Genomic DNA, 24003 nt, shown 5'->3' with positions numbered 1-24003 from the left:
TTCTGGTCAGGATGGAACAGTAAGGCGTTCTGCAAAGGTTGCTTGATACCCTGTTGCGTTGCATTTCATGAGATACATCATCACGAAGGTGGGCAAGCATCGATCACACTACGTAGCCCCAATATCAGCATTCCGAGGCTGAGAAGCTTTATATAAGCTGACCTTGCTTCGTCTACCTTGCCGAGCTTTACGTCACGTTGTTTTTTGTTTTTTTCCGCCAGAGATCGTCTTCGTTGTTGCGTTGTCCGCATGATTTGCAACCTCTGTTTCAACACACATACAAAAATCTACCTACTCAGCTATCATAGTGTTTGCTTCATAGGAACAAACACGACAGTTAGAACTTCGTAGTTCGGTAGTCCAGTAGGTAGGCAATGCAATATGTTATAAGCCCACGAGTTGATCAATAAATAATGCACAGTTCCATACAGGTATTCGGTACGTCTCGGCATACAATAATAAGGGGGGTTTAGGGGGTAATACTTATACTTATATTAGTATTACCTCTGACAACAGCCTCGATATATTGATAGTCTGCAGTCATAGGTAATCATATCCAAAATTCATTCAACGGTATACCAAGTACCCGCTTCAGTTCCACAGTAAAAAGGAACCAATTTGTTTACATCGTTTGCACGTTCTGTGAGTGATCTCGGTAAGTATTACTTGCTCGTGATGGAGGTTGAGGTCAAAGCACACAGTTTGCTCTTGGCATTGGTGAAACCAACTTACTTCATGTACCTATCAAGGAAACAACTTATATAATATTCCGTATATTTGACTACACGTTACGTCGGACGAATAATCTTCTAGACTATAGTCGTATGAATCTCACTCGTGAAAATAAAGCCGAGAGAGTAATTACCTCCTATAGTTATACCTTGAAAAACAGGAGATGCTAAATAGTTCTCATCTCTACTACTATTTTCCATAGTGAACGCCTATATTATGCTAGTTATATGTTTATGTATATTTTTTTAATCTTTCTTTTTTTCCCACTACGCGTGCAAACATGCGAAAACGTCTTCAGAGGGAGGTGGGAGCCTGGAATATACACAACAAGGTCGATCCGAACAACCCTACTGAAAAAAAATGAGAAAAACAAAAGAAATAGCCTTTAGGATATATGATATATATGTTGTTGTTCTTGTCTCCAGCAGTCAGTTCCACCCAACCCAACCCAATCCTAAATTCCTCATGGATTCACTCACGCCTTCTCCATCAAAATCCGAACGAATGGTGAGAATTCAAACGATCCGAGTCTCCTACTCTGATCTCCGAATTCGCTTTGGTTTAGTTTTAGTTTTACTTTGTTGAGCAATATGTTTTTTTTTTTTCGTGAGTTACTTCTCGCCTTCCCTCGCCTTCCCTTCCCCTTCCCCATCCCACTCTACAATTCGAGGACCAGCGTCTCGGAAACGCTGACCACACCGTCTCCCCAGATGCCGACGACGGCCATGGCGAAGCCGACGCCCGCGAGCGCGGTCTGCACCAGCTGGTTGCGGGCGAAGTACTCGGCCTCGCGGCGGACGTCCTCGCCGTTGACCTCGTGCTCGTGCTCGTCGTCGAGCTCCTCGCCGCTCACGGTCCCGTCGCTATGCGAGCCGGAGCCGCCGAGATCCTCGTACGAAGCCTCCATGCCGCGGCGTGCCGCGGCCTTCCTGTCCCTGCGAGCCTGTCGGCGCTGCGCAGCGGCAGCAGACGCGGACGCGGACGAGCCGCCGCTGCTGGATACCGGGGGGGCGCCGAACAGAGACGGGGTGACGTAGTCGGACAGGCGGGTGCCGAGGCAGAAGACGGAGGTGTACAGCAGGTAGGGGTGTCGGAAGCCGCGGGGAGACAGGGCGAAGGCGAGCAGGAAGGCGGAGCCCGACAGGCCGGCGAGGGAGGTCAGGTGCGTGGAGGCGGCGGAGGCGAGGGTGCGCAGGGCCTTGGAGGCGGAGGCGGCGGAGGGGAGCTCGAGGAGGGAGGGGAGCGCGAGGGCCGAGAGGGTGTAGGAAGTTCCCTGGTATTGTGTTTGTGTTAGAGTTAGGTCAGGTTAGGTATGTCAAGCATGGTTGATATATGAGAGAGCTATAATGTTTTTTTATGTGACATATGATATGAGGGTATGTACGTGTTGCGTATGTCGTTGCGTGAGGCGGCTTCATGGCGGGGGTAGGTATGAGCTGGAGGGGCAAATTCCAATAAAAGCGACTTACGGTTAAGAGACCCAGAGAGACGGTCCCCACGAATTTGAGGGCCGACACCTTTCTTGATGCCATGGCTTCTCTATCTCGAAAATATAGAAGACCAGACCGGAGCAGGAATTTTGATGAATGGTGATGATGATGGAAATTGGAGGGAGATAAAAGATAAAGGTGCGAAAAGAGGTTTTGGTTCAAAAGGTGGGTTTTTTTCCAATGGGTTTACCTAATGCCGGAGCTTGTTGCCTTACGGCCTGGCTCGGTTTAGTGATTGATAGGTAATTAGGCGTCGTTATACCTGTATTGTACACTAATACGTAGCATCCGGTTGGACTTTAAAGCCTCAGAAAGTTACAGTCATGCCGTAATGTGGGCAAAATGGGCAAATACATAGTAATGATGGTGTACAAGATACAATGAATGGGTGAATCAAGAATGGAATGTACGTAATTGGTCTGAGCTTCTCAAGACGGGGCCCGGGGGTCTAACGGATTGCGGGGGCAGTAAACTCTAAAACCGAAAATAGATATATCGGTGACTTTATTATGCACGTATCCGTATGGCTGTGGGATCCTTCCCATGTACCTACCTAGGTGGTACCTAACTTAAGGTAAGCTTACAGGGTACAAGTCCGAAGTCCCAGTTAATCCCAACCCCAAGCCGAGGCAACTTCGTGCCTTTGTTACACCCTTGGCTTTTACATTGCATTACATTGTCCATCACATATATGACTGGGTACAGACTGGGCTTCCTACGGACCTATCTAGGGTTGTATTTAATCGTCGAGATGTATTATAAATTAATAGCTACCTACCTAACCTAACCTAAAAGTACTATTCTCTTTTCAACTTCATTTTGATTTACCTTTTATTACCTTCGTTACTCCATTCGTTCACCTCATCGCAGCATAAGGTTACCGTCGTTACATAAAGGGAGTAGGTATCCTCAACATCGAAGACAACATCAGAGACACTGCACTGCACTGCACTGCATAACACCGAAAGCATTCGCGATGCCTGTTCCACCGTCTCAGTACCTCAGCAACGTGTGGAAAGAGGGAATATTCGGTTGGTTCCGTATCACTTTTGTTCAATAACTGGCCATGTAGACGGGCTAATTTATATCCTTCTAGATGGCCGCGTCGTGTTCGTGACCGGCGGTGCTGGTACCATCTGCAGTGCCCAGACGCGAGCTCTAGTGTATCTCGGAGCTAACGCGTGCATTATCGGCCGTAACCAGCAGAAGACGGAAGCCGTCGCTAACGACATCGCTACCGCGCGGAAGGGCGCAAAGGTTATCGGCATTGGTGGATGCGACGTCAGGAACGTAAGTACCTATACCTATACCTAATTATTCATAAAACCCGTCAACAGCAAATTCCCGTGTGTTGTAGTAGCAGTAGTAATCATTATATTGACAACGAAAATAGCCCGAAAACCTGGTCAAGGCTGCCGAAAGATGTGTGAAGGAACTCGGTGCTATTGACTTTGTCATGTAAGAAAGAGCCTTTCGGTAAAAGCTCACGTTAAGTTGTTTTTTTACTAAAACTGAAACTAACACCGCTTCTTCTCAGAGCCGGTGCAGCGGGAAACTTTGTGTCTCCTATTTCGGGCCTCTCATCCAACGGTTTCAAGACCGTCATGGATATCGACGTCCTGGGGACGTACAACACCGTCAAGGCCACCATCCCCTACCTTGTCGAATCCGCTGCCAGGAACAAGTCCAACGAGAACGGATTGACCGGCGGAAGGATCATCTACGTCTCGGCCACCTTCCATTACACGGGCATGCCCATGCAAGCCCACGTGATGGCCGCCAAAGCTTCCGTCGACTCCATCATGGCGTCCGTGGCCATCGAGTACGGCCCCTACGGCGTGACCTCCAACGTCATCGCCCCCGGCGGCATCGACGGGACCGAGGGGATGTTGAGGCTCGCGGGTAAGGCCGCCGAGGGGAAGAACGCCGCAGCAGGTATTCCGCTGGGCCGGTGGGGCTCGATCAAGGATATCGCCGACGCCACCGTCTACCTCTTCAGCGACGCGGGTAATTACGTGACCGGAGAAGTCCTCGTCGTAGACGGCGGCGATTGGAGGAACGGGGGCATGGGCGTCGGTCTCGATTCCGGCATGAAATACCCGGACTTCCTACTGACGGGCGAGTTTTCGAAGCATGTCAAAAGCGGGAGGAAGGATAAGTCTAAGCTCTGAACAGTTGGAACTTGTTTGGTTTTCGGGTTTTCAGCGGAAATAAGCGTTCTCGGTACATTCAACTCTAAAAGGGAATTTGTCTATATCATACGTGAATAGCTCTGAGGGTTGAGCCATAAGACTCGAAGAAAGTAGTATTTCTACGAGGTTTCCTTACGTCTTTATTGAGGGGCGCGCTAGGCACGGCATATTGTATTTATGGTGCCTGTTTAATAAGTGCAAAGTGAGCGTTATAAATTGTATTAAGCAAGTCTCAAGCACGGATCTTATTAAGTTTCTAGATTGAAATTTATCAAGTAAGCTGGAAATTGGAATGTCTCTTAAAGAAGGTAAAGTATTCCAATGACTAAATGTACTGATTTCTAGAATGTGATTAAGCTATTCAAAGAGAATCAGGTGTTTCGTATGGGTTGTGTGTAGTAAATTTAGACAATAGATGTGGGTTGGCTGTTATTAAGTAAGACTTGATCAATTAATTAAATCAGTGCGAAATTTTAGTATGACATGAAGTTATTCAAAGAATTGATATGTTAATGGTGCATTAAATACCGAGAGTCTTTTAGCATTCCCCTTTGATTGACACGAAGAGGTTGGAAGGCAAGGGGGTTTGATTTAAGATTTAAGTAGTTAAGTTACATGAAAGTAACGTTAGTTTATAATCAATTCACAATGGCAAAGGGACTCATATGCACGTTTCATAGTAGTATTCACATTCCAAGATCGGGCATAGAGGTTTAAAAGAGTTGGATTATGATAAACTACCTCCTATAGCATCAGGTAAGTAATGAAGATAATAGTAGGAATATCTGCATTTATTACGGGAGTGTAATATTAAGAGTATATAACACGTCGTTTCTTAGATCATGTAAAGATAGACTAGCTAACATGCTCAAGAGTTAATACTTAGCAGCTAACTTGCTGTTAATTAAAACGCAATTTGGCGCAATTATATCCTTTAGCGGCAGAATTAGTTGCTGTATTACCTTTGTTAGGAGAATGGCACTATAGATTACTCTTTGAGGAACTAAGTAAACCTCAGGTTGAAGTCTTTCTAGCTATGGCATGCTTACATTATACGAGGCAGTAAAGGTTAGCTAGGAAGGGTCTTCATTCGCATGTGATCGTATATCTTCAACTACATGCCGGTATGTACCTAAGGTAATTGATTTGTTAACGAGTGTCACTTGGCGTGGCCGAACGGCATGTAAACAATGAATCTGTTAAGGGACTTCCTTTGTCCTAAAAGTCCCATCTGTATTTTCCCTCATCTGGCTGGGTATACCCTGACATAAGCAAAACCCCTGGGTCATGGGATATTGTCTCGGAGCTTCTGATCTTCCAGAGATGTACGAGTAGGCGACTCCTGTTGGTGTTATTATCTCCTTGTCCTATCCCCAAGACCCACGTTTAACGTGTATAAGACACGTACATATACGACACGCATTATGACTCTTTCCACATCACCTTCAACGTCCGACTCAACTCCATCGGTGACATTACTCCCACTGGCCGTCTAAAAGTGCTACCTAAGATATTTATGAGTCAATGGAATCGGGTACTGACCGGAGAACTCTATGGTATTATGAAGTCAGCCTTATATATTGTCCTATAGGTCGTAGAAGTAAGCCACGAAGAGTAAAGAAGCCCATTTCGGCGACAACTTCCATCCTAGCGTGTTAGCGCCACTTCCAATACCGTTGGTATCGGTAGAGTCAGGTTGTTGAACCACGGTTGAATCCCCCGGCGCGAACAGAATACCGACGCTATTAGCAGACTCGGCATCAATTTCCTCTGGTGTCAGCAAAGGATTATTGACCAGGTCACACGGCGGATTGTCGCCGGTGAATTCGATTTTATTGGTGACCGAGATTGGCACGTCGAAGATCGTGTAGTGATCCTCCCCGTTGAGACGGAAGTTTTGACGGATGGATATCTAGAGAATGGCGTTAAGTCCTCTAATAATTTTATAAACTCTTGACAGAGATAGAGCTTGGGAGACTTGATGTAGGTAGACACTTACGTTATATGCCCCGCGGTCGCTGTCTGCAGTGTCTGGCTGCCCGTCACCGATGAGACAATCTGGCCAATGCCACTTGACGTGCTTTACGGTGCTTCCCGGTTCGGACTCCATAATGTCGCCCAGGCTTATGTCGTTTATCGACGCCGTCCCGTTAGTTATCGTGAAGTTCCTTCCCGTGTTATAGCTGTACAGGAAGATGGTGATGTTATTGATCCGACTAGGACTATCATCGCTATAAGGAGGGAGCTGTAATTTGCCATTGGCAGTTACGTCGAGAGCTACCTCAATAGTATCTAGTTACGCACAGTATATTAGATTTATAAACTAGGTGGTGTCTGATATAGAGTAGGTAGTTAGGTAAATATACCTCCGCCTAATGGAGTGCCTGGTTGAGGCGCATCGAGGACTGCAAAACCAGGCGTAAATATCTGTCCGCCGGAAATGGTGAAGTCAACAGCTCGGACTCTAGAGGTGAGTGCTGCGCCAAGGTTGACGAGATATAGTGATTTCTTCATTTAGGCTAGTTGTATATCCCCCAGAGTCGCACTTATATACTGTAGAAGGAGAAAGGAATTCAAGGCGTATTATAGATAGATTATAATATAAGGTGGGGTTACAAACTACCTAATGTAGGTAGCATTTTCGTCATGAATAGGTACTGAAGGAATTAGGGAAAAGGGGGATGAGCGTCTTATGACTGATATATAGATCTATACATGTCAGAGATCTGGACAGTAGCCCCCTGTCCTCGGAAGACGGAAGCTGTAAGAGCTTTTGATGCAGCTAAATGCTCTAAAATTTCCCAAGATACAAGATATCAACTTAGTTAAATGATTGAAGACTCCTGGATCAGGTCAATCATTTAACATATGGATCTTTTGCTATTCACTTAACCTATTCGGTCCCCTAATTAGATCCTTTCCGAGGTATTGAGCCGCAAGTACTCTTTTTTCCTTTTATCTCTACGTATTTCTTGTTGACGGCAATGTTACCCGCGTTGCCGAACATGCTGGGGCTGAAGGTGGAAGTTTTAAATTGACGATGAAGCTTGTGATGGACCCCCTGCAGTTTCAGATGGAATTATAACTGCGCACAAACCACATATTATAGAGAGTGTGGTATATTACTTAAGCAGGATTAAGGTACATAGAGCTTTGGAAGACTTGCATCGGACCTTTTAGCGGATAATTGCATACTTATTTATCTATGGATTACGACATATCGCATAGTGGAGCTTTGCTTTCTCGAACTTGGCCTACCACATGCACCTTGACGTTAAAGGGCGCGCATTATTTTCACAAGACGTCCGATTCGGTATCAGATAACTACCTGATAATGTCTTATACACGACGAATCGAGTATAAGTAGTATGAATATAATTTTTTCCCCGGAGCTGTTTGAGAATTCCAAGATCGTCACTAAAAGTCGAATCTCATAACAATATCACGATGAGCTTACTACGCCGGCCGTGGCTATTAGCCAGGGGCCATTGCAACTATACCAATCAATGGGCTTCATTTACCCATACTCATCGAAGACCGTTTTCAAGCTCGAAGAAACTCGGGCAAATATCAGCCCTGAAGGACCTCCTCAGAGTGTCTGAGGAGGTGACTGATGCATTGGCTACGAATAAGCCCGTGGTAGCCCTGGAATCGACTATATATACCCATGGCGCTCTAGGCGATGACTTGGACTTAGAGGGTATTGTTCGACGTAATGGGGGTATACCTGCTGTGGTTGGTATCCTTGAAGGTGTGCCTACAGTTGGCCTCCTACCCCACGAGATAGCTCGTATCGTCGAGGGGTCGCCAAAGAAGGTATCGCGACGGGATATTGCCTACCTGGTAGGCATGGTACGTGTTTTTTTCTTGTGGACCTTGTGTTTATAACCTTTTACGCTTAGTTCTGAGTTTCCTCGTGTATAGGGCATTGCCGGCAATAAGATCAATGGAGGAACGACTATTGCTGGTACCATGATTCTGGCAAGGCTCGCTGGCATTCGAGTCTTTGGGACCGGTGGCCTTGGTGGCGTGCACCGCGGGGGACATGTATCATTTGATATCTCTGCTGATCTCACCGAGCTTGGCAGAACGAGGATGGCCGTCATTAGCAGTGGTTGCAAAGGATTCCTAGATATTCCTAGGACTCTGGAGTACCTCGAAACTCAGGGCGTGCTTGTTTCAACATTCTCAGACGGTCGAAACGGCGCGGTGGACTTCCCGGCATTCTGGGCGAGAGATAGTGGTATCAAAAGCCCATTTGTTGTGCAGGATGAGAAACAGGCAGCAGCCATGATCTTAGCACAAGAGAAACTAGGAATCGAGTCGGGATTACTTTTTGCTAATCCGATACCTGAAGAATTTTCTATCCCTCGGGATGAGATGAACGCGGTTATTGAACAGGCAGTCGACGAATCGACAAAGCAGGGCGCTCTCGGCAATGAAAATACCCCCTTCATTCTAAAGAGGATCAGAGAACTTACTGGCGAAAGAAGCGTTTTAGCGAATAAAGTCTTGGTGCGGAAAAATGTAGAGCGCGCTACCAAGATTGCTACCGAGCTTTCGCAGCTAAGCGCGGATGGAACGGCTTCGTCTAACAAATCGTGAGGGTCGAGTTCTTGGTAGTTATGGCGTCCGGGTCTGACACATGGGTTCGAATAGGAAAAAGAATCAAAACGAGTTTACTTCCTTTAGAAAGGAGAGCGATGACAGTAGCAGAACGCAAACAAAAGTGGAGGTAAGAATGCCTATATTGTATTTACTGCTCTTGTTGCATCATCGTAATGCTTACCTGCTGTCGCGTTTTGTTTTCTCATCTGGATAAAAAGTCGCTACGACGTCCTTGAGTTATACTAACAATAATAGGTGAACTCTCAAGCCGATATATTAGTTGCCGGCTCCGTGGCAGTAGACTTAAGCTGTGACTATGTTGGAGAAGACTCGTTGGAGCATCCTGCTCCTCACTTACACACGTCAAACCCAGCTCGCATCGGCCAATCCATCGGCGGTGTTGGTCATAACGTAGCCCTTGCGGCTCATAGGGTTTTACAAGGTTCTAATGTGAGACTTTGTAGTTTAATTGGTAATGATTTGTGAGTGAAAAAGCTCGACGTTGGGCGACTAGCAACTGATAATCACAGGGCCGGGTCAACCATATTATCATCTCTGAAAGCAAGCGGTATGGATACGTCTTGCATCAAGCAACTCAGTCGCGAGCATTACCCAGCTAGTCGAACTGCTCAGTACGTAGCTGTCAATGATGCTAACAAGAACTTGGTTCTCGGCATGGCGGATATGGGCATTTTCACAGCCCAGTCATTTTCGGAATCCTGGAATTCCACGGTAAAAGAAGCCAAACCCAAGTGGCTTGTAGTTGACGGGAATTGGGCCGCGCATGATATTCGGTCTTGGATACAAGCCGGCAAACAGAACCAGGCTCGTGTGATATTCGAACCTGTATCACAGGAGAAATCTACGAGGCTGTTCTCGGGAGAAAAGAACCTTGAGAATTTGGGTATTTTCCCGAACCCAAGCGTTGATTTAATCACTCCCAACCAATATGAATTAGCAGCTATGCACGCAGCTGCGCAGCGCCACGAATACTTTGACGACCCACGATGGTGGGAAACAATCGACGCTTTCAGCATGAGAGGAGCTCGAGATCGCTTTGTTAAGATCACATCTGCTGACATGACGGATGCCGGTATTCCACAGCAAGTCATACAGCTTCTCCCGTACATCCCTACCATCGTAACAAAACTAGGGAGTTTTGGCGCCTTGTTGACCATGGTGCTCGGGAAGAATGACCCTCGCCTAGTACACCCGGCGCATGAACGGTTTATTCTCTCGAGGAATCTCAACGACCACCCGGAAATCGGAGGTGTCTACATGAGACTGTTCCCGGCGGCTGAAGAGGTGGATGACATCGTGTCTGTGAATGGGGTCGGCGACACATTCCTCGGAGTGTTGGTTGCGGGCTTAGCACTGGGCGGCAAGGTCGAGAACCTCATTAACGTGGCTCAAAAAGGGGCGATCTTAACACTTCGCAGCCCTCAGTCTGTAAGTGAGAATTTGGGGATAATAAGGGGGGAACTGATTGCTGCCGCCGCTTCTTGACTACGGTAACCTTTATCAAGTATTGATGAAAGGGGGCCGGGGGAGCCGGTTAGGTACATAGGTACATGCCGATTCTACAGGGTAGCATGTACCCTGTAGGTACCTACACGTAGTGTAACACTAGACGGTGGGGCCATCTGCAAGGCTAATTGTGAGCTCAAGAAAAAAAAAGTTTGGATTTTTGCTACAAAATTGATTTCTATCGCATACACCTTCGATAAGTGAATTGAGTCGCCAAATCACAATGTCTCGAAACCGCCCAATAGATAAAATGGAGGACGAACAATATGAATCGTCATCCGACCAAGAGCAGTCCAACTTCGATAGCGACGAAGAAATTGAACAGCAGACCCGAAAAGCGCAAGTCATCGATAAGGACTCGGACGAAGAGGAGCTCGAACGATTTGTTCTCGGAGATAGTGCCAATTTTCGCGAAAACTTGTTTTTGGATGAGTCGAGAATTGATGGTGCAGACGACCGGGTTGGTAGACTCGGTGATAAAGAAGGGAGTGACCTTGAGACAGGGTTAGAAGATGTAGATGATGCGGACCTCTTTACCTTTGACGTAGGAGGTGCTGCCCCCAGCGGCGACAAGGCCGCTGTGGTCTCATTAGCCCCGAAGCCCCAGGAAATACCCGAGAAGGACCGTCCGGCTTGGGAAGACAGCGACGACGAAAGGCTAACTGTCTCGCTGGCGGACGTATCCCAATTGCGAAAGCTACGGATCAGCGAAGCCGAGGACGTTATTAACGGCACTGAATATACGAGAAGACTGAGGCAACAATATCTTCGATTAAATCCTCTTCCCGCATGGGCGCGAGAGGCTGAAGAACGTCCGACAAAGCGTCGGCGACGATCATCTGCGGCAGCAAGTGACTCGAGCATATCCGACGACGAGGCGAATGAAGGGGACGATGAAGCCTCTGCACTACCCTTGGATAAGTTCCTTCGGGATGCCAGCGCATTGAAAGATAAAACGAGTCAGAGGATCAAGAGGCTTCGCCCAGAAGTTATTGACATTCAACGATCTCGAGATATACCCGACACGCACAAGGATGAAGTTACATCTCTTGCTTTCCACCCAAAATATCCCGTCCTATTGTCGTCTAGCACATCTTCTGTATTGTTCCTACATCACATCGCGCCAACTGCTCACCCAACTCCCAATCCTCTCTTGACATCAGTACAGGTCAAACAGGTGCCCGTTCGGAGAGCCGAGTTCTTGTACCCCGCTGGAGATAAAATTTTCTTTGCTGGACGGCGACGATATATCCACTCATGGGACTTACCTACTGGCACTATACAAAAAACCAATAAAGTACAGGGTCATCGGTTGGAACAAAGAACGTGGGAGCGTTTCAAGCTCAGCCCTTGTGGGCAATACTTGGCACTGATCGCTTCCACCCGGAAAGGTGGTGGTATCATCAATATTTTGAACGCCAATACTATGCAATGGATTGCTGCTGCTAGGCTTGACAGCAGAGGCGGCATTGCCGATTTCTCCTGGTGGAGTAACGGTCACGGGCTTACTATCTTGGGTAGGGGTGGTCAGGTTGGAGAGTGGAGTATGGCCACGAGGCGTTTCCTCGCCATCTGGAATGACGAAGGCTCCAACGGAGGAACGGTAATGGCGATGGGGGGCCGAGACGGTCCCATAACTCTCGGCGGGGACCGGTGGATAGCAATAGGATCCAACAGTGGCGTGATGAACATCTATGATCGACAGGCTTTGATATTACCCTCTTCGGACGAGGAGCTGGAAGTCAAAGAAAGACCCGAACCGACCCGAAGGTTCATGCAGCTGACGACGCCCGTCACTGTTCTCACGTTCAGCCCCGACGGCCAACTGCTGGCATTTGGCAGCAAGCACAAGAAGGATGCGCTGCGGCTGGCACATCTGCCAAGCTGCACGGTCTACAGGAACTGGCCGACGGAGCAGACACCCCTTGGTAGGATTTCGGATGTGGCATTTGGTAGACAGAGTGACTTGCTGGCTGTGGGCAACGACGCTGGGAAAATTAGATTATGGGAGATTCGAAGCTAGATTAGGGAATAGCAGGTTCTCTTGGCGAACAAAATTACGGGCAGTCCATATTTCACTCCATGCATTGTCTACATACTGTACTGTGCTATGCCCTCAGATCTGATTTGGTTTTTTTTTTTTTTGTTTTTTTTTTCGGAGAAAGTTCCTACAATGCCCTATGTTACCAACTTATTTGCGATGTCGACTATCTCAAGTGTTAATGCTGGCGAATAATATTCGGAGCGGACTGCCCTTTGGTATTAATCTCTTGGGGAAGAACTTTCTGGTTGAGAGGGTGTACCTGCCAAGCTGGCGTTGGTTGGCGAAGAAATACGGCTCGCCATCTGTCTTGACGGAGACGAGGAAGTCTATTATATTCACCCAGGTGTATTTGAGAGCCTAGAGGGACGAGAGGTTAGCAATAGTTTCTCAAGGCGTCATGTCGACAAGATTATTCCGTACGTACCTTTCGGCATTGAGTCTTGCTCGTAAATTCCTCCTCGAACCCCAGGAAACTCATCATGGTCTGCCAACCTTCGAATTCCCCCGATCCGAATAGCTCAACCCAGGCTATGAGATATTGCACCTGGTTCCCTGTGGCCCTAGCTGCTGGACTGTCGGTGGTTCTGGTGCTCCTCTTCGGTCCCATAGTTGGCAACTCTGACGAGGCGGCTCTCGAACCGTGGCGTGTCTCTTCGTCGGTATTTCTGGATATCGGCTGTCCCATTTGCTGTTGCTATAGGCGCCTTCCTTATCGATGGTTGCTACCGACTGACTAAAAGCTGCTGGCCAGAGAGCTTATAGCGGAGAAGCTGATAAATATGCTTCCTGGCCAGGAAGCGAGAACATCTTGCTTTTACGGTTTGCAAGCCTCTTTCATCTTGTTTGTCTGCAAGTTTTTTTTCCTTGATCTCATCTTCAAACGGAACCCGCCTGTAGGGACCCTTAAGGAAAGACAAGCTCTCCGTTCCTGTGTAGTCAGTTATCATTTTTGATGAAGATGGAATTTTTTCAGCTATTATGCATAAAAGGGGTGGAAAGGAAAGAGATGCAAAGCGAATTTAATTCAAGTATATTGTCCTGGCAATTATGATGGTGTATGTCTATCAATAGGAAATGTTATGTCATGTGAGACAATGGTAATGGCAGCCAACCCCTATGTTGACCTTGCTGGGGAGAAGGAGAGTTGACTCCTGAAAGCGGATAGTACTATACTGTCGAAATTCTGGAAACCTCTAGCTTTCATGCCACTTTTCGTACCATTTTCGGATGCAGAGAAGGCCCTGGAATGAGTAAGGAAGCATCATCGGTTTGGGACGTTTTATTGGAATTTAGGAATTCCTTTTGCGTCTCATACTTTACTCATACTTTACCCCGATACCTATCGTGCTATACATTTGAAATGATATTTAATTTACCCAAATAAAATATACTCTAAAGCTTACCTAAGGTCAGGTACACACGATGATTCAAAATTAATTAAGCTGAAGGAATATATGGTCAATAGTATTTTTATTTATTTATTTCCAGAACAGCTGATCGTTACGTTACGTACGATGTTAAATGAATGCAGCCCTGTCCCGCGATCCTGGTAGTTGGGTCCTTGCCGACCTCAGCGGGTACCTGGTCTAAAAGGGTACTCTCCACTGTATTATACCTTCCCCGTACATTTGACATGTCTTAGCACGTTTCTTAGCACGTTTCTTAGCACGTTTCTTAGCACCATAGGTTAAAAAACTACGGGTCCTTCAACTTTTCAACTTTCTTCGCAATTCGTCCGTCTTTCCCAAAAACCTCCGTTCTTTTGCGTCATTAAACGTTGTTAAATGTTGGGTCGAGAGGGTAAAGATACACCTGTCAACGCTTGTATGCTGGGTACTAATGCACGCAAGAAAGGCCCGGTAAATGCATACCTGCGAATCATAGAGCACAGAGACATCAAATCCATCAAATTCGCTCAGGATCGGGCGAATGGGAATCACACCACTATATTACTCTGCTCCGCCCCTGCTTCCAGCCCACTGTCGTATGGCTACCCGACGCTATCAGCTCTCTAGCTCTCTAGCTCTACGGGGACCGCCGCCTTACTGGCATGTTGTGTTGTCTTCGCGTGATTTGCTGATTGGTTTGATTGGTTTTACTATCCTACAACTTGTACAACCTGTACAACTTTTCTACCTAAGACTTATCCGCTCCCGATTCTGGCCGGTCCCATCCCAGCGTCAGAAACGAGTCTGGAGTAAGACCTTGGAATGCCGCAATTTATTTGCTAAAGTCCCACAGAAAGGATGGCCCCCTTATCAAAGCCTATCATACCATCCGCACGGCCATGCATGCCAGAGCCGGCGGGTATGCCTTGTAATATGTGGCATGTTATAAGTCCTACTTAAGACTTTGATAGCCGCGGGTACCGATTTACTTAGGCAGAACTGACGTCTATATTTCATAGGTATATCATATCTACCTTACAGCCATGTGTATCACATTTGTTTCTTCTTTTCCTAGCTTACTCTTAATAGATATGTACTATTGTTTATCAGTCCGCCTTCTCGCCTAAGAGAAAATTTTATTTTTGTTCACAATGGATCCCGTCTCGTCGAAACGGAGAGCTAAATCGGGAGCTTTCCCCGGAAAGTTTAAAAGCTTCGTTAATGATGTAAAGAAGCTCAGGGTTCATCGCCATGAAAGGAAAGGGAGTCGAGAGGTTTTAGAGGTGGAGTCCTCTCCCGCGCTTGTCTCCCAACCCTTCCAGACCATCCAGAACGTACAAAGCGTCCAGACCATCGAGATCCCTGAAGTTTCCGTCCCCATCTCCATCCCCATCCCTGACCCCGACCCCGACCCCGAGGTTACTGTCCCCGAGATCAATATCCCTGACGTCGAGGATCCTGAAGTTGATGATCCCGAAGTTGATGATCCTGAACCCAACATTATCAAGATCGACGCTCCCGAGCCGAGAACATTATCCTCGTCGCAAAGTTCTCTTCCTGTAGCAAGCCTTGCCGTACAGGTCACAATCACGTTTAATGAGCCATTAAACTACTCCTATAGTCGTAGCTATGAGACCACACCCGAATTTGTGGCGGCTGAGGCATTATGCCAAGGTCTATTACGACGGGTTGATCACTGTTGCTACGAGTTGATTACCCGCAAAGACTCGACCGCCATGGAGTATGCTGCCGCGAATGGTCCGGATAAGCCATTGAGATACGAAATTCAGATCGATATCATCCGAGGTTGGTCTGAGATATGGTCTTCCAGGACCTTCAAATCATACCAAAAGCAAGCCCTATCGAATGAAACCGCAAGAGATATCATCACGTCGACTCATTACATAATAGGACTATTCTTGAAGCACCACGACCGCGATTTCGTGATGAAGGAGGGTTTCGTAAGAGAAGGTCCGCTAGACGAACATGTGAAGTTCCCACATCGTGCCGGACGTGTTGAGTCCATGTCATGCGTACCGCGCTCCCATTTCCTCGAGAAATCGCAATGTTTCGAGTCGCTACCTGGTTATTCGATCATCTTCTCGTTTACGAGCCGATGCCAGCGTCGCAAACCGCACGAATGGCACACGCAAGTCAAAGTCAACAGTGACCAAGCAGCCCCCCTGAATTCGATAGGGGCGGAAAACCTATTCTTCGAAGCCTCTTACGCATTAGATGGTGTTTTGAGATCAGAGAGACAGGAATTCGAAACGAAGCATGGAAAGTGCATCAGCCTAGATGGCTGTAAAGACTGTCGCCATCATGATAATGATGGTTTGGAATTACAACTGTCAATCGCTAATAACCTCGGTCCTCAGTTCCCTCACCTAGAGCGGACTATACGCTGCAGCAGTAATCTCTCCTTTCACTCCGACACCGAGAAATGTATTGCCTTTGCCAAGAAAGTAGAAACTGCTCTCGCTAAAACTCGCGACGATACCGACGAGGTCATCAACCGGATGAATGATCTCGAATTTAGGATCAAGGAGCTTCGTGGCCATGGTTGGTCGCTAGACGAACCACTCGTTTTCACCTTACCTTCCTCCGAATTTCACACCCGAAGGGATATCGAGGCGGTACTGGACCGAATTCAAGCTAGCGTTGCAGAAATACTTCGAGGCAACGCTATCTCTGTTCGAATGACTGCGCACAAACGAGGCCATTTTATCCTGGACAAAACATTTGTGGCCAGAGAACCTCTCGAGGGAGAGAAGAAGAAGGCCAAGTCAACCGGTAAACCGAAAGATTACGTCTTGAAACGACTTCGACAGCGCGTTGAGCGAGCCATTGGTATGATTTTCAAAGATACTCTAACAGTTGAGGACGCGGAAGAGAAGGACGATTATATTGGAAAGGCGCCCTCTATTTTGGAACCAAGGCCCCTTACTCGCGATACTCGCGATGCAGACGCTAGAACATTTATAAGTAGACCCGAGACTGCTAAGTCTATATCACAGTTTACTATGGATCAGCACCATGACTCTTCACTTCACACTGCGGATGCAGACACTAGCGTCATCGCGCCCAGCTCCAGGAGTGTAATAGAGAGCGAACCCCCGAGGTGCTCTACTCCTACCCCCGAGACGCGTCCGCAAGTACGTTCTGCACCACCGTCTCCTCACCATCGACCTCCTATCCCTATGCGACGATCATCAATGGTCATATACTATTCACAGACAGGTGCTCGAGCCTTTCCGCTAGTACCATGGGCGCATAGTTTCGGAGAGCCTGAAGGTTCGGGCGAACGAAAATCAGAACATGATGTATTTGGTCAGCAGGAAACCAGCAGCTTACTACACAAATCGTCGACACTGACTTCCGACCAAAGTTTCCTGAAGCCTGGAGGGAAAGAGGGGGTTGTGATCACAGGAGGCCAAGAGAATGGAGCAGAGTCGAACCAAGTCTACGAACACTCGATTGCTTCGACGCCTAGCCTAGTGTTTGGGGGCGATTCTTCTCCCGGCAGTAGCCTCCGTAAGTCTTTTCAGCGATAATCCTCTAAGCATTCACTAACCTATTAATGTTATAGTGATAACCCCCAGGACACATCGTCTTAGCGTCGAGATGGAGTATTCTAAGAACGCCATTATCGATAGCGACGACGAAGACGTTAAAGACTTAGGGAACACGAACGTGGAACCCCAACAAGATCTGCTTAAAACCCAACTATTCCGTACGCCATCTCCACAGCTCACTACAAAACCAGCGAGCTCGTCACCACTTCGCCTGAGCGAAACTATCCAAGACCAAAGCGGAGACCACCTAGATACAGGCAAGCCTAGCATCGAAAATGAGAATTCGAATGAAATAAGTCTTCCATCCAACATCGCCGTAGATGGAGAGCAGAAGAAGAATATTGAGGTAGAAACCTTCGCACAGTCGAAACCAGACTTCACCTTTTCGTCCCCGCCGGCAGCCACTCCAGAAGGTGGCAATTCAGAAGGCGAAGACAACTTTCAGTCGAGACAAAGGGAGTCTAGCCCAGACCCATCAGAGGACCTAGACGTGTCGCCGTCCTTAGAGGCTCAACAGCAAGCACGCGGCTCCTTTGGAAGCGCGGGAGTGATCGGTTTCCACGAGCAGATGTTCGGCTCGATCAGCCTGCGCAACGCGCTGATGCGCCATCGGCCTAGCTCTAACTTCGACGCCACGGAGCTTGCGCGGGACGACAAGAGACCCGGCACTGCGGTGTAATAATAAACAAACAAACAAGCAAGCAAGCAACCCCGTCAAATTCTTTCACAGAGAGAGCAGTTCGTAATTTCTTCCCTTTGTATAGTACTATGTATGTAACGGCGCGGCGCATTTTTATTTTGTTTTATTTTGTTTTGTTTTTAGGGTTGGAGTTTAGGATATCATCAGAAGACAAAAAACATCATCCCAACATGTATGTATTCTGTCACTTCGCATAAACAGGAGGAATAGCAATTGGATTGGCATATATACCTCCTCTGGATAGGATAAGGCATAAGGCAAGGTATAAGGAAACAAAAGAAAAGAAAAGGAAAGGATATTATTTATATTACCCTGGGTTATATAAGGAAAACACGTCTTTGACGTTTCGAAGAAGAAAAAACAAAGTTGTATGTATATTATCATCGTCATCGTCACCGCAAGACGTAGATTCTTACCGCAGGGGAAACTCAGGATTAGAGTAATCAATACAATACATAGCTAAGGTATATTATTATATTTCAGGTAGACGTTGTTGCATTAAAGTAGAATTCAAGTACCCAAAGTAACCACCATATGACTATAATAATAGGACCGTACAGAGGGACAGGGTCTGATCCGAGTGGAATATCAACATAGACAGATTAGTATTTTTATGTATACAATATAATATAATATAGGTACGAGACCAGCGACGTATGTACGTAAACACGTATAATATAATATAATACAAGAACCATTTCACATGAACATTCCACATCCCAAGAGTCCCATCCCATCCCATCTCATCTCATTCCATGCATTCATTCCCCTTTTCCCCACCAACGCCATAAAATCAAGTACTTTTCTTTTCACAAGTCCACCACCAATCACCATGAGGTCTGAAAAATCACACTCACACACACAAAGCACTTGCTCATTCATCTCCTACTCCTTTTTCCGCTCCTCCGACCCAGCCGTCGGCACGACATACACCTCCAACTCGGAACCGTCGTCCGTGACGCGCACGGCCGCGGTGTCGCCCCTCTTGAGCTCGCCGCGGATGATCTTGTCGGCGAGCCGGTTGCTGATCTTGGTGGCGATGAGGCGGTTCAGGGGCCTGGCGCCGAACTTGGGGTCATACCCGCGCTCGGCGAGCCAGCCGCGCACGTCGTCGGGGACCTCGAGCGCGATGCGGCGGTCGTCGAGGCGCCCGCGCAGCTCGCGCAGCCGGATGTCGACGATGTCGCGCAGCGCGTCCACCGTCAGCCGCTTGAAGACGATGAAGGAGTCGATGCGGTTGAGGAACTCGGGCGGGTAGCTCGCGGCCACCACGTCGAGCACCGCCATGCGCACGTCCGGGCTGATCTCGCCGTCGGGCGTCTCCGAGTACGGGTGGAGCGGGTCGGCGCCGACTAGGATGTCCGCGCCTAGGTTCGACGTCAGCACGATGATGGTGTTGCGGAAGTCCACCTTGTGGCCCTGCGCGTCCGTCAGGTACCCCTCGTCGAGCACCTGGAGGAGCAGCGCCGAGATGTCGCGGTGCGCCTTCTCGAACTCGTCGAAGAGCAGCACCGCGTACGGCTTCCGGCGCACGGCTTCGGTTAGCTGGCCGGCGTCCTCGTACCCGACGTAGCCCGAGGGCGCGCCGATCAGTCGCGATATCGTGTGTTTCTCCTGGAACTCGCTCATGTCGAACCGGACCACGGCGGTTTCGGTCGAGAATAGGAAGCCGGCGAGTTTCTTGCACAGCTCGGTTTTACCGACGCCGGTGGGACCGAGGAAGAAGAACGACGCAAGAGGACGGTTCTCGCCGCTTAGACCGGCACGCTGCATGCGCACGGCGTCTGCGACGGCCTCGAGAGCTTCGTCTTGGCCGCGAACGGATTCGCGGAGGATGTCTTCCATGTGTATCAGCTTCTCGATGTGTCCCGAGGTCAACTTGGAGACGGGGATCCCAGTTATCCTCGAGACGACATTTGCGATATCGTCGGCCGTCACCGAGTCGTGAATCAAAGTATCGGGGCCTTGCGCTTCGGGCTGTGCCTCGCCGTCCTGAGGTAGTTCCTGCTCTAATTTCGGGATGACACCGAAACGCAATTCAGAGGCCCGAGCGAAGTTTCCCGATCTTTGCGCTTGTTCAAGCTCAACGCGGGCCTTGTCTAGCTCCTCTTGAACTTTCTTGATAGCTTCAAGCTCGCTTCTCTCCTTTTCCCACCTCTCAGTTAAGCTCTTCTCTTGCTCCTGCAGCTTCTTGAGGTCCTCCTCTAGCTTCTCGCGCCGTTCACGACTTGCCACGTCTTTTTCTTTCCGTAGACTTTCCAGCTCGATCTGAATTGTCATGATCTTCTGGTCAAGTCGCATGATGTCTTCGGGTTTGCTCTCTTGCTGCAAACGTAGCGAACTTGCCGCTTCATCCATCAGATCGATGGCCTTGTCGGGTAAGAAACGATCGGTAATGTATCGGTTTGAATACGTCGCAGCCGCCACGAGCGCACCGTCCGTAATTCGGACACCGTGGTGGACTTCATATTTGTCTTTGATACCTCGTAAGATGCTGATAGTGTCCTCCACAGTAGGTTCATTTACTAAAATGGGCTGGAAACGCCTAGCCAGGGCAACGTCTTTCTCGATTTGTCGGTACTCGGTTAAGGTGGTCGCACCGCAACATTGTAATTCTCCTCTGGACAGAGCTGGCTTAAGCAGATTTGAGGCGTCAATGGAACCCTCAGCCTTTCCGAGACCGAGGAGAGTGTGCAACTCATCGATAAACAGGATAACTTCGCCTTGCGCTTGCTGAACCTCGCTTAGAACCTTCTTTAAACGCTCTTCGAAGTCACCGCGAAACTTGGCACCGGCGATGAGTGATCCCAGATCCAACGCAATAACTCTTTTATTCTTTATGCTCTCTGGGACGTCGCCCCGTACTATCCGCAGCGACAGGCCCTCCAGGATAGCTGTCTTTCCTGTTCCCGCGTTTCCGATCAAGACCGGGTTGTTCTTCGTTCGTCGCGACAGAACCTGAATGGTACGTTGTATTTCGGCGTCCCTGCCAATAACGGGGTCTAACTTTCCATCTCTCGCCTTCGCTGTAAGGTCTATTCCATATTGCTCCAAAGCCGGCTTCTCGGGCTCGCCGCCCATGTTCATTCGATGGGTACCACCCGGGGGATGAGGCCGGCCATTTGCATATGTTCGGTGTGTGGGAGCTGGTAAGGTGACATTGGATAATCTTTTTGCTGTGGTAATGAGCGCAGCTGTTGATAATTGCGAAGGGGTTACACTAAGTCGAGTAAGTCTTCTCGACGAAGCATCTGCAACTCGTCTCGAAGATCTGAGAAGTTGACTTCTCGCCAACATGATGAGAAGATGGAAGTAAGTATCGTGTCAATATTATAACAATTGGTATCTATGGATTATAGTTAGAAGAAATTAAGAAAAGTCACAAAATATTTCACTTGAAATAAAGAAGAAATAAAGAAGAAAGGTTGTTTTAGGAAAGAAGAGAAATATAATCCATCAGACCCCGGATGATTCTGAAATATCATGAGAGCTTCAGACTAAAGCCGCCTCTGGACCTTTCTCGAACTGTCGAACCACCGGTCGAAGCTCCAGTTATTGTATTTATCGATAAATTATAGATCGCGATAAGATACACTAGTGTGATCTAGGTATTATGTCAGTCTCAGCTAACTTGAAGCTTGTGGCTCTTTTAATGTGGATCCATACCTAGTACATGTACCTATGTACATATGTACCCACTGGACACTTCCAGGTCGGGGGTAAAATGTGGCTGGTAACAGTAAATTAATGGCTCCCGGGTCATTTGGCCCATTCAACCAACCCTCGTTCAAAAAATTTCAAAAATACATCCCACCATACTTCAACCCCACCTTGCGTCTTCTTATTTCTTCACATCTTCACAGGCTTTTTTGTTTCTTCTCTTCCCAAGATACCCCTGAGTTTCATTATACAGATTCTCCATTCTCATTCTTTCAACTCGTAAAAAATGGGCTTCACCGATCTTCTCAGCGACGCCGGTCTGGCTGGTATGTTTTTTTGTTATTTTTTCCTATTTTTTTCAGTCTGATTCGGAGTCCCACGGCGGGGTTTCTTGGATACTCCCGTTCTATCAGGATCTCCTCGTCTAGGCACCCCTCATTATTTTGTTCTACGGCTAACGATGAAATAGTCCTTAACAGCTGGTTGACCACCCGATCTTACATCACTGGGTAAGTTTTACGCAATTCTTTCCTTCAAGCCAAACATCATTGGCGAATGCGACGCCTCCATAACGCCCCTCTCTATCAATGTGCCTTACGAGCCCAATTACCTATCATGATGAGAAACATTGGTCCGTGTTTCTGAGCAGACTCAAGACCTGTCAAATGAGGACATATACAATAGCACTTTGTGCATCTCTGATTCTATCATCCACTATTTATATTATAATCATTGCTCTCGGAGCTTGACTTTTACGATATATATATTGCGAAGGGCTTACATAGCTGACTCATGAAAATAGTTACGCTCCTTCTCAGGCCGATGTTGCCGTCTTCAAGGCCATCACCTCTGCTCCCGAAGCCGCCAAATACCCCAACGCCGCCCGATGGTACAAGCACATCGCCTCTTTCGAGGATGAGTTCCCCACCCTGCCCGGTGACGCGTCTAAGCCTTACACCGTCTACGGCCCTGAGGAGGTTGCCGTCACCTTAAACCCCGCCAAGGCCCCTGACGCCGCCGAGGAGGAGGAGGACGTCGATCTATTCGGCAGTGACGACGAGGAGGAAGATGCTGAGGCCGTCCGCGTCCGTGAGGAGCGTCTGGCTGCTTACCGAGAGAAGAAGGCCGCCAAGCCCAAGACCATCGCCAAGTCCGTTGTTACCTTGGACGTCAAGCCTTGGGGTATGATTGCGCAATCTGCTATTCACCTATCTGACTCTTGAGCTAACAAAATTTCCATAGATGACGAGACTGATATGGCTGCTCTCGAGGCCGCCGTCCGTGGAATCGAGAAGGATGGTCTAGTCTGGGGTGCCTCCAAGCTGGTGCCCGTCGGTTTCGGTATCAAGAAGCTGCAGATCACCCTTGTCGTCGAGGACGAGAAGGTCTCTCTTAGTGACCTCGAGGAGGAAATCCAAGGATTCGAGGACTACGTCCAGTCCACCGATGTTGTAAGTTTTCCACAACCCGCTATCATATAGCTAGTCCCTTTTCAATATGACAATGCTAATCGAACAAAAAATAGGCTGCCATGCAGAAGCTGTAAACAAGTTACCTTCTCCTTTGGTAGACGTCACACCATTACACTAGCCACTCAATGCATGATACACGACTTGAGAGCCAACGAAAGCATGGCCGATGATTGTGATGAGGTTGGATGGATGAGCATGATATCGGGCTTATAATATCTCTATCGAGACAAAAAAAAGTTCCATAGAGAAAATACGTGGTTAGAGTGTTAAATGCATTGAGATGCTACAAAAAAGAGACTTGCCCCTGATGAAAGTAACTACTTGGACTTGAAGACTTTTAAGATTACAGTGTGCTCTTTCTTGTCAAAAGGAGGGGGGGATTTGGCCAGGTCTATCCTACCATTACTATTCTAGGAAGAATATCATAGCCAAATTCATATCTTTCACTTTGTATCTCGTGTGTTGCTTTTGACTTGTTTGTGAATATTCTTGTTAAAAGATAATTCTGCTACCGAAGGAATCCGTTCAGGATTTCTTGCATATGCCTATGCCTATGCCTACCTCCTAAGAGACATTTGATATTTCCCAGATCAGTACCTGATCCATCCTACCCTA

General features: G+C 47.8%; 8 protein-coding genes across 8 annotated transcripts; 4 read left to right on the top strand and 4 right to left on the bottom strand.

Annotated features, from left to right (window-relative positions):
• Nucleotides 1–796: 796 nt before the first annotated feature.
• F4812DRAFT_432784 (uncharacterized protein) lies at nt 797–2613 on the bottom strand. Its single transcript, XM_047934565.1, has 2 exons — nt 2202–2613; nt 797–2005 (listed from the first exon to the last, which is right to left on the bottom strand). The coding sequence occupies exons 1-2, from the start codon at nt 2262–2264 to the stop codon at nt 1391–1393; spliced, it is 678 nt and encodes a 225-aa protein (XP_047789097.1). The 5' UTR covers nt 2265–2613; the 3' UTR covers nt 797–1390.
• Nucleotides 2614–2827: 214 nt separating this feature from the next.
• F4812DRAFT_432783 (NAD(P)-binding protein) lies at nt 2828–4766 on the top strand. The gene is made up of 4 exons (XM_047934564.1): nt 2828–3253; nt 3319–3512; nt 3616–3680; nt 3760–4766. The coding sequence occupies exons 1-4, from the start codon at nt 3199–3201 to the stop codon at nt 4391–4393; spliced, it is 948 nt and encodes a 315-aa protein (XP_047789096.1). The 5' UTR covers nt 2828–3198; the 3' UTR covers nt 4394–4766.
• A 1037-nt stretch (nt 4767–5803) lies between these two features.
• On the bottom strand, nt 5804–7123 carry F4812DRAFT_65763 (uncharacterized protein). The gene is made up of 3 exons (XM_047939280.1): nt 6781–7123; nt 6414–6706; nt 5804–6326 (listed from the first exon to the last, which is right to left on the bottom strand). Exons 1-3 carry the CDS (start codon nt 6926–6928, stop codon nt 6000–6002), a joined length of 768 nt encoding a protein of 255 aa, XP_047789095.1. The 5' UTR covers nt 6929–7123; the 3' UTR covers nt 5804–5999.
• Nucleotides 7124–7861: 738 nt separating this feature from the next.
• On the top strand, nt 7862–12572 carry F4812DRAFT_451709 (Indigoidine synthase A like protein-domain-containing protein; the record flags this gene model as incomplete). Its single annotated transcript, XM_047936252.1, has 8 exons — nt 7862–8266; nt 8339–9015; nt 9074–9149; nt 9278–9504; nt 9553–10471; nt 10609; nt 10642; nt 10751–12572. 8 exons carry the CDS (start codon nt 7862–7864, stop codon nt 12570–12572), a joined length of 4128 nt encoding a protein of 1375 aa, XP_047789094.1.
• A 100-nt stretch (nt 12573–12672) lies between these two features.
• On the bottom strand, nt 12673–14028 carry F4812DRAFT_65747 (uncharacterized protein). Its single transcript, XM_047939279.1, has 2 exons — nt 13018–14028; nt 12673–12950 (listed from the first exon to the last, which is right to left on the bottom strand). The coding sequence occupies exons 1-2, from the start codon at nt 13276–13278 to the stop codon at nt 12762–12764; spliced, it is 450 nt and encodes a 149-aa protein (XP_047789093.1). The 5' UTR covers nt 13279–14028; the 3' UTR covers nt 12673–12761.
• Nucleotides 14029–14960: 932 nt separating this feature from the next.
• On the top strand, nt 14961–18742 carry F4812DRAFT_432772 (uncharacterized protein). The gene is made up of 3 exons (XM_047934563.1): nt 14961–15000; nt 15071–17515; nt 17571–18742. The coding sequence occupies exons 2-3, from the start codon at nt 15133–15135 to the stop codon at nt 18233–18235; spliced, it is 3048 nt and encodes a 1015-aa protein (XP_047789092.1). The 5' UTR covers nt 14961–15000; nt 15071–15132; the 3' UTR covers nt 18236–18742.
• On the bottom strand, nt 18719–21809 carry F4812DRAFT_432770 (P-loop containing nucleoside triphosphate hydrolase protein). The gene has a single exon (XM_047934562.1). It carries the CDS (start codon nt 21551–21553, stop codon nt 19142–19144), a length of 2412 nt encoding a protein of 803 aa, XP_047789091.1. The 5' UTR covers nt 21554–21809; the 3' UTR covers nt 18719–19141.
• A 237-nt stretch (nt 21810–22046) lies between these two features.
• Nucleotides 22047–23841, top strand: F4812DRAFT_432768 (putative elongation factor 1-beta). Its single transcript, XM_047934561.1, has 5 exons — nt 22047–22242; nt 22386–22425; nt 22719–23098; nt 23159–23367; nt 23442–23841. The coding sequence occupies exons 1-5, from the start codon at nt 22203–22205 to the stop codon at nt 23460–23462; spliced, it is 690 nt and encodes a 229-aa protein (XP_047789090.1). The 5' UTR covers nt 22047–22202; the 3' UTR covers nt 23463–23841.
• The last annotated feature ends 162 nt before the right edge of the window (nt 23842–24003 follow it).

Source organism: Daldinia caldariorum (genome assembly GCF_022478825.1).
Source record: "Daldinia caldariorum strain CBS 122874 unplaced genomic scaffold F4812scaffold_11, whole genome shotgun sequence".
NCBI lineage: Eukaryota > Fungi > Ascomycota > Sordariomycetes > Xylariales > Hypoxylaceae > Daldinia > Daldinia caldariorum.
This window is presented reverse-complemented; position numbering and strand designations above follow the sequence as displayed.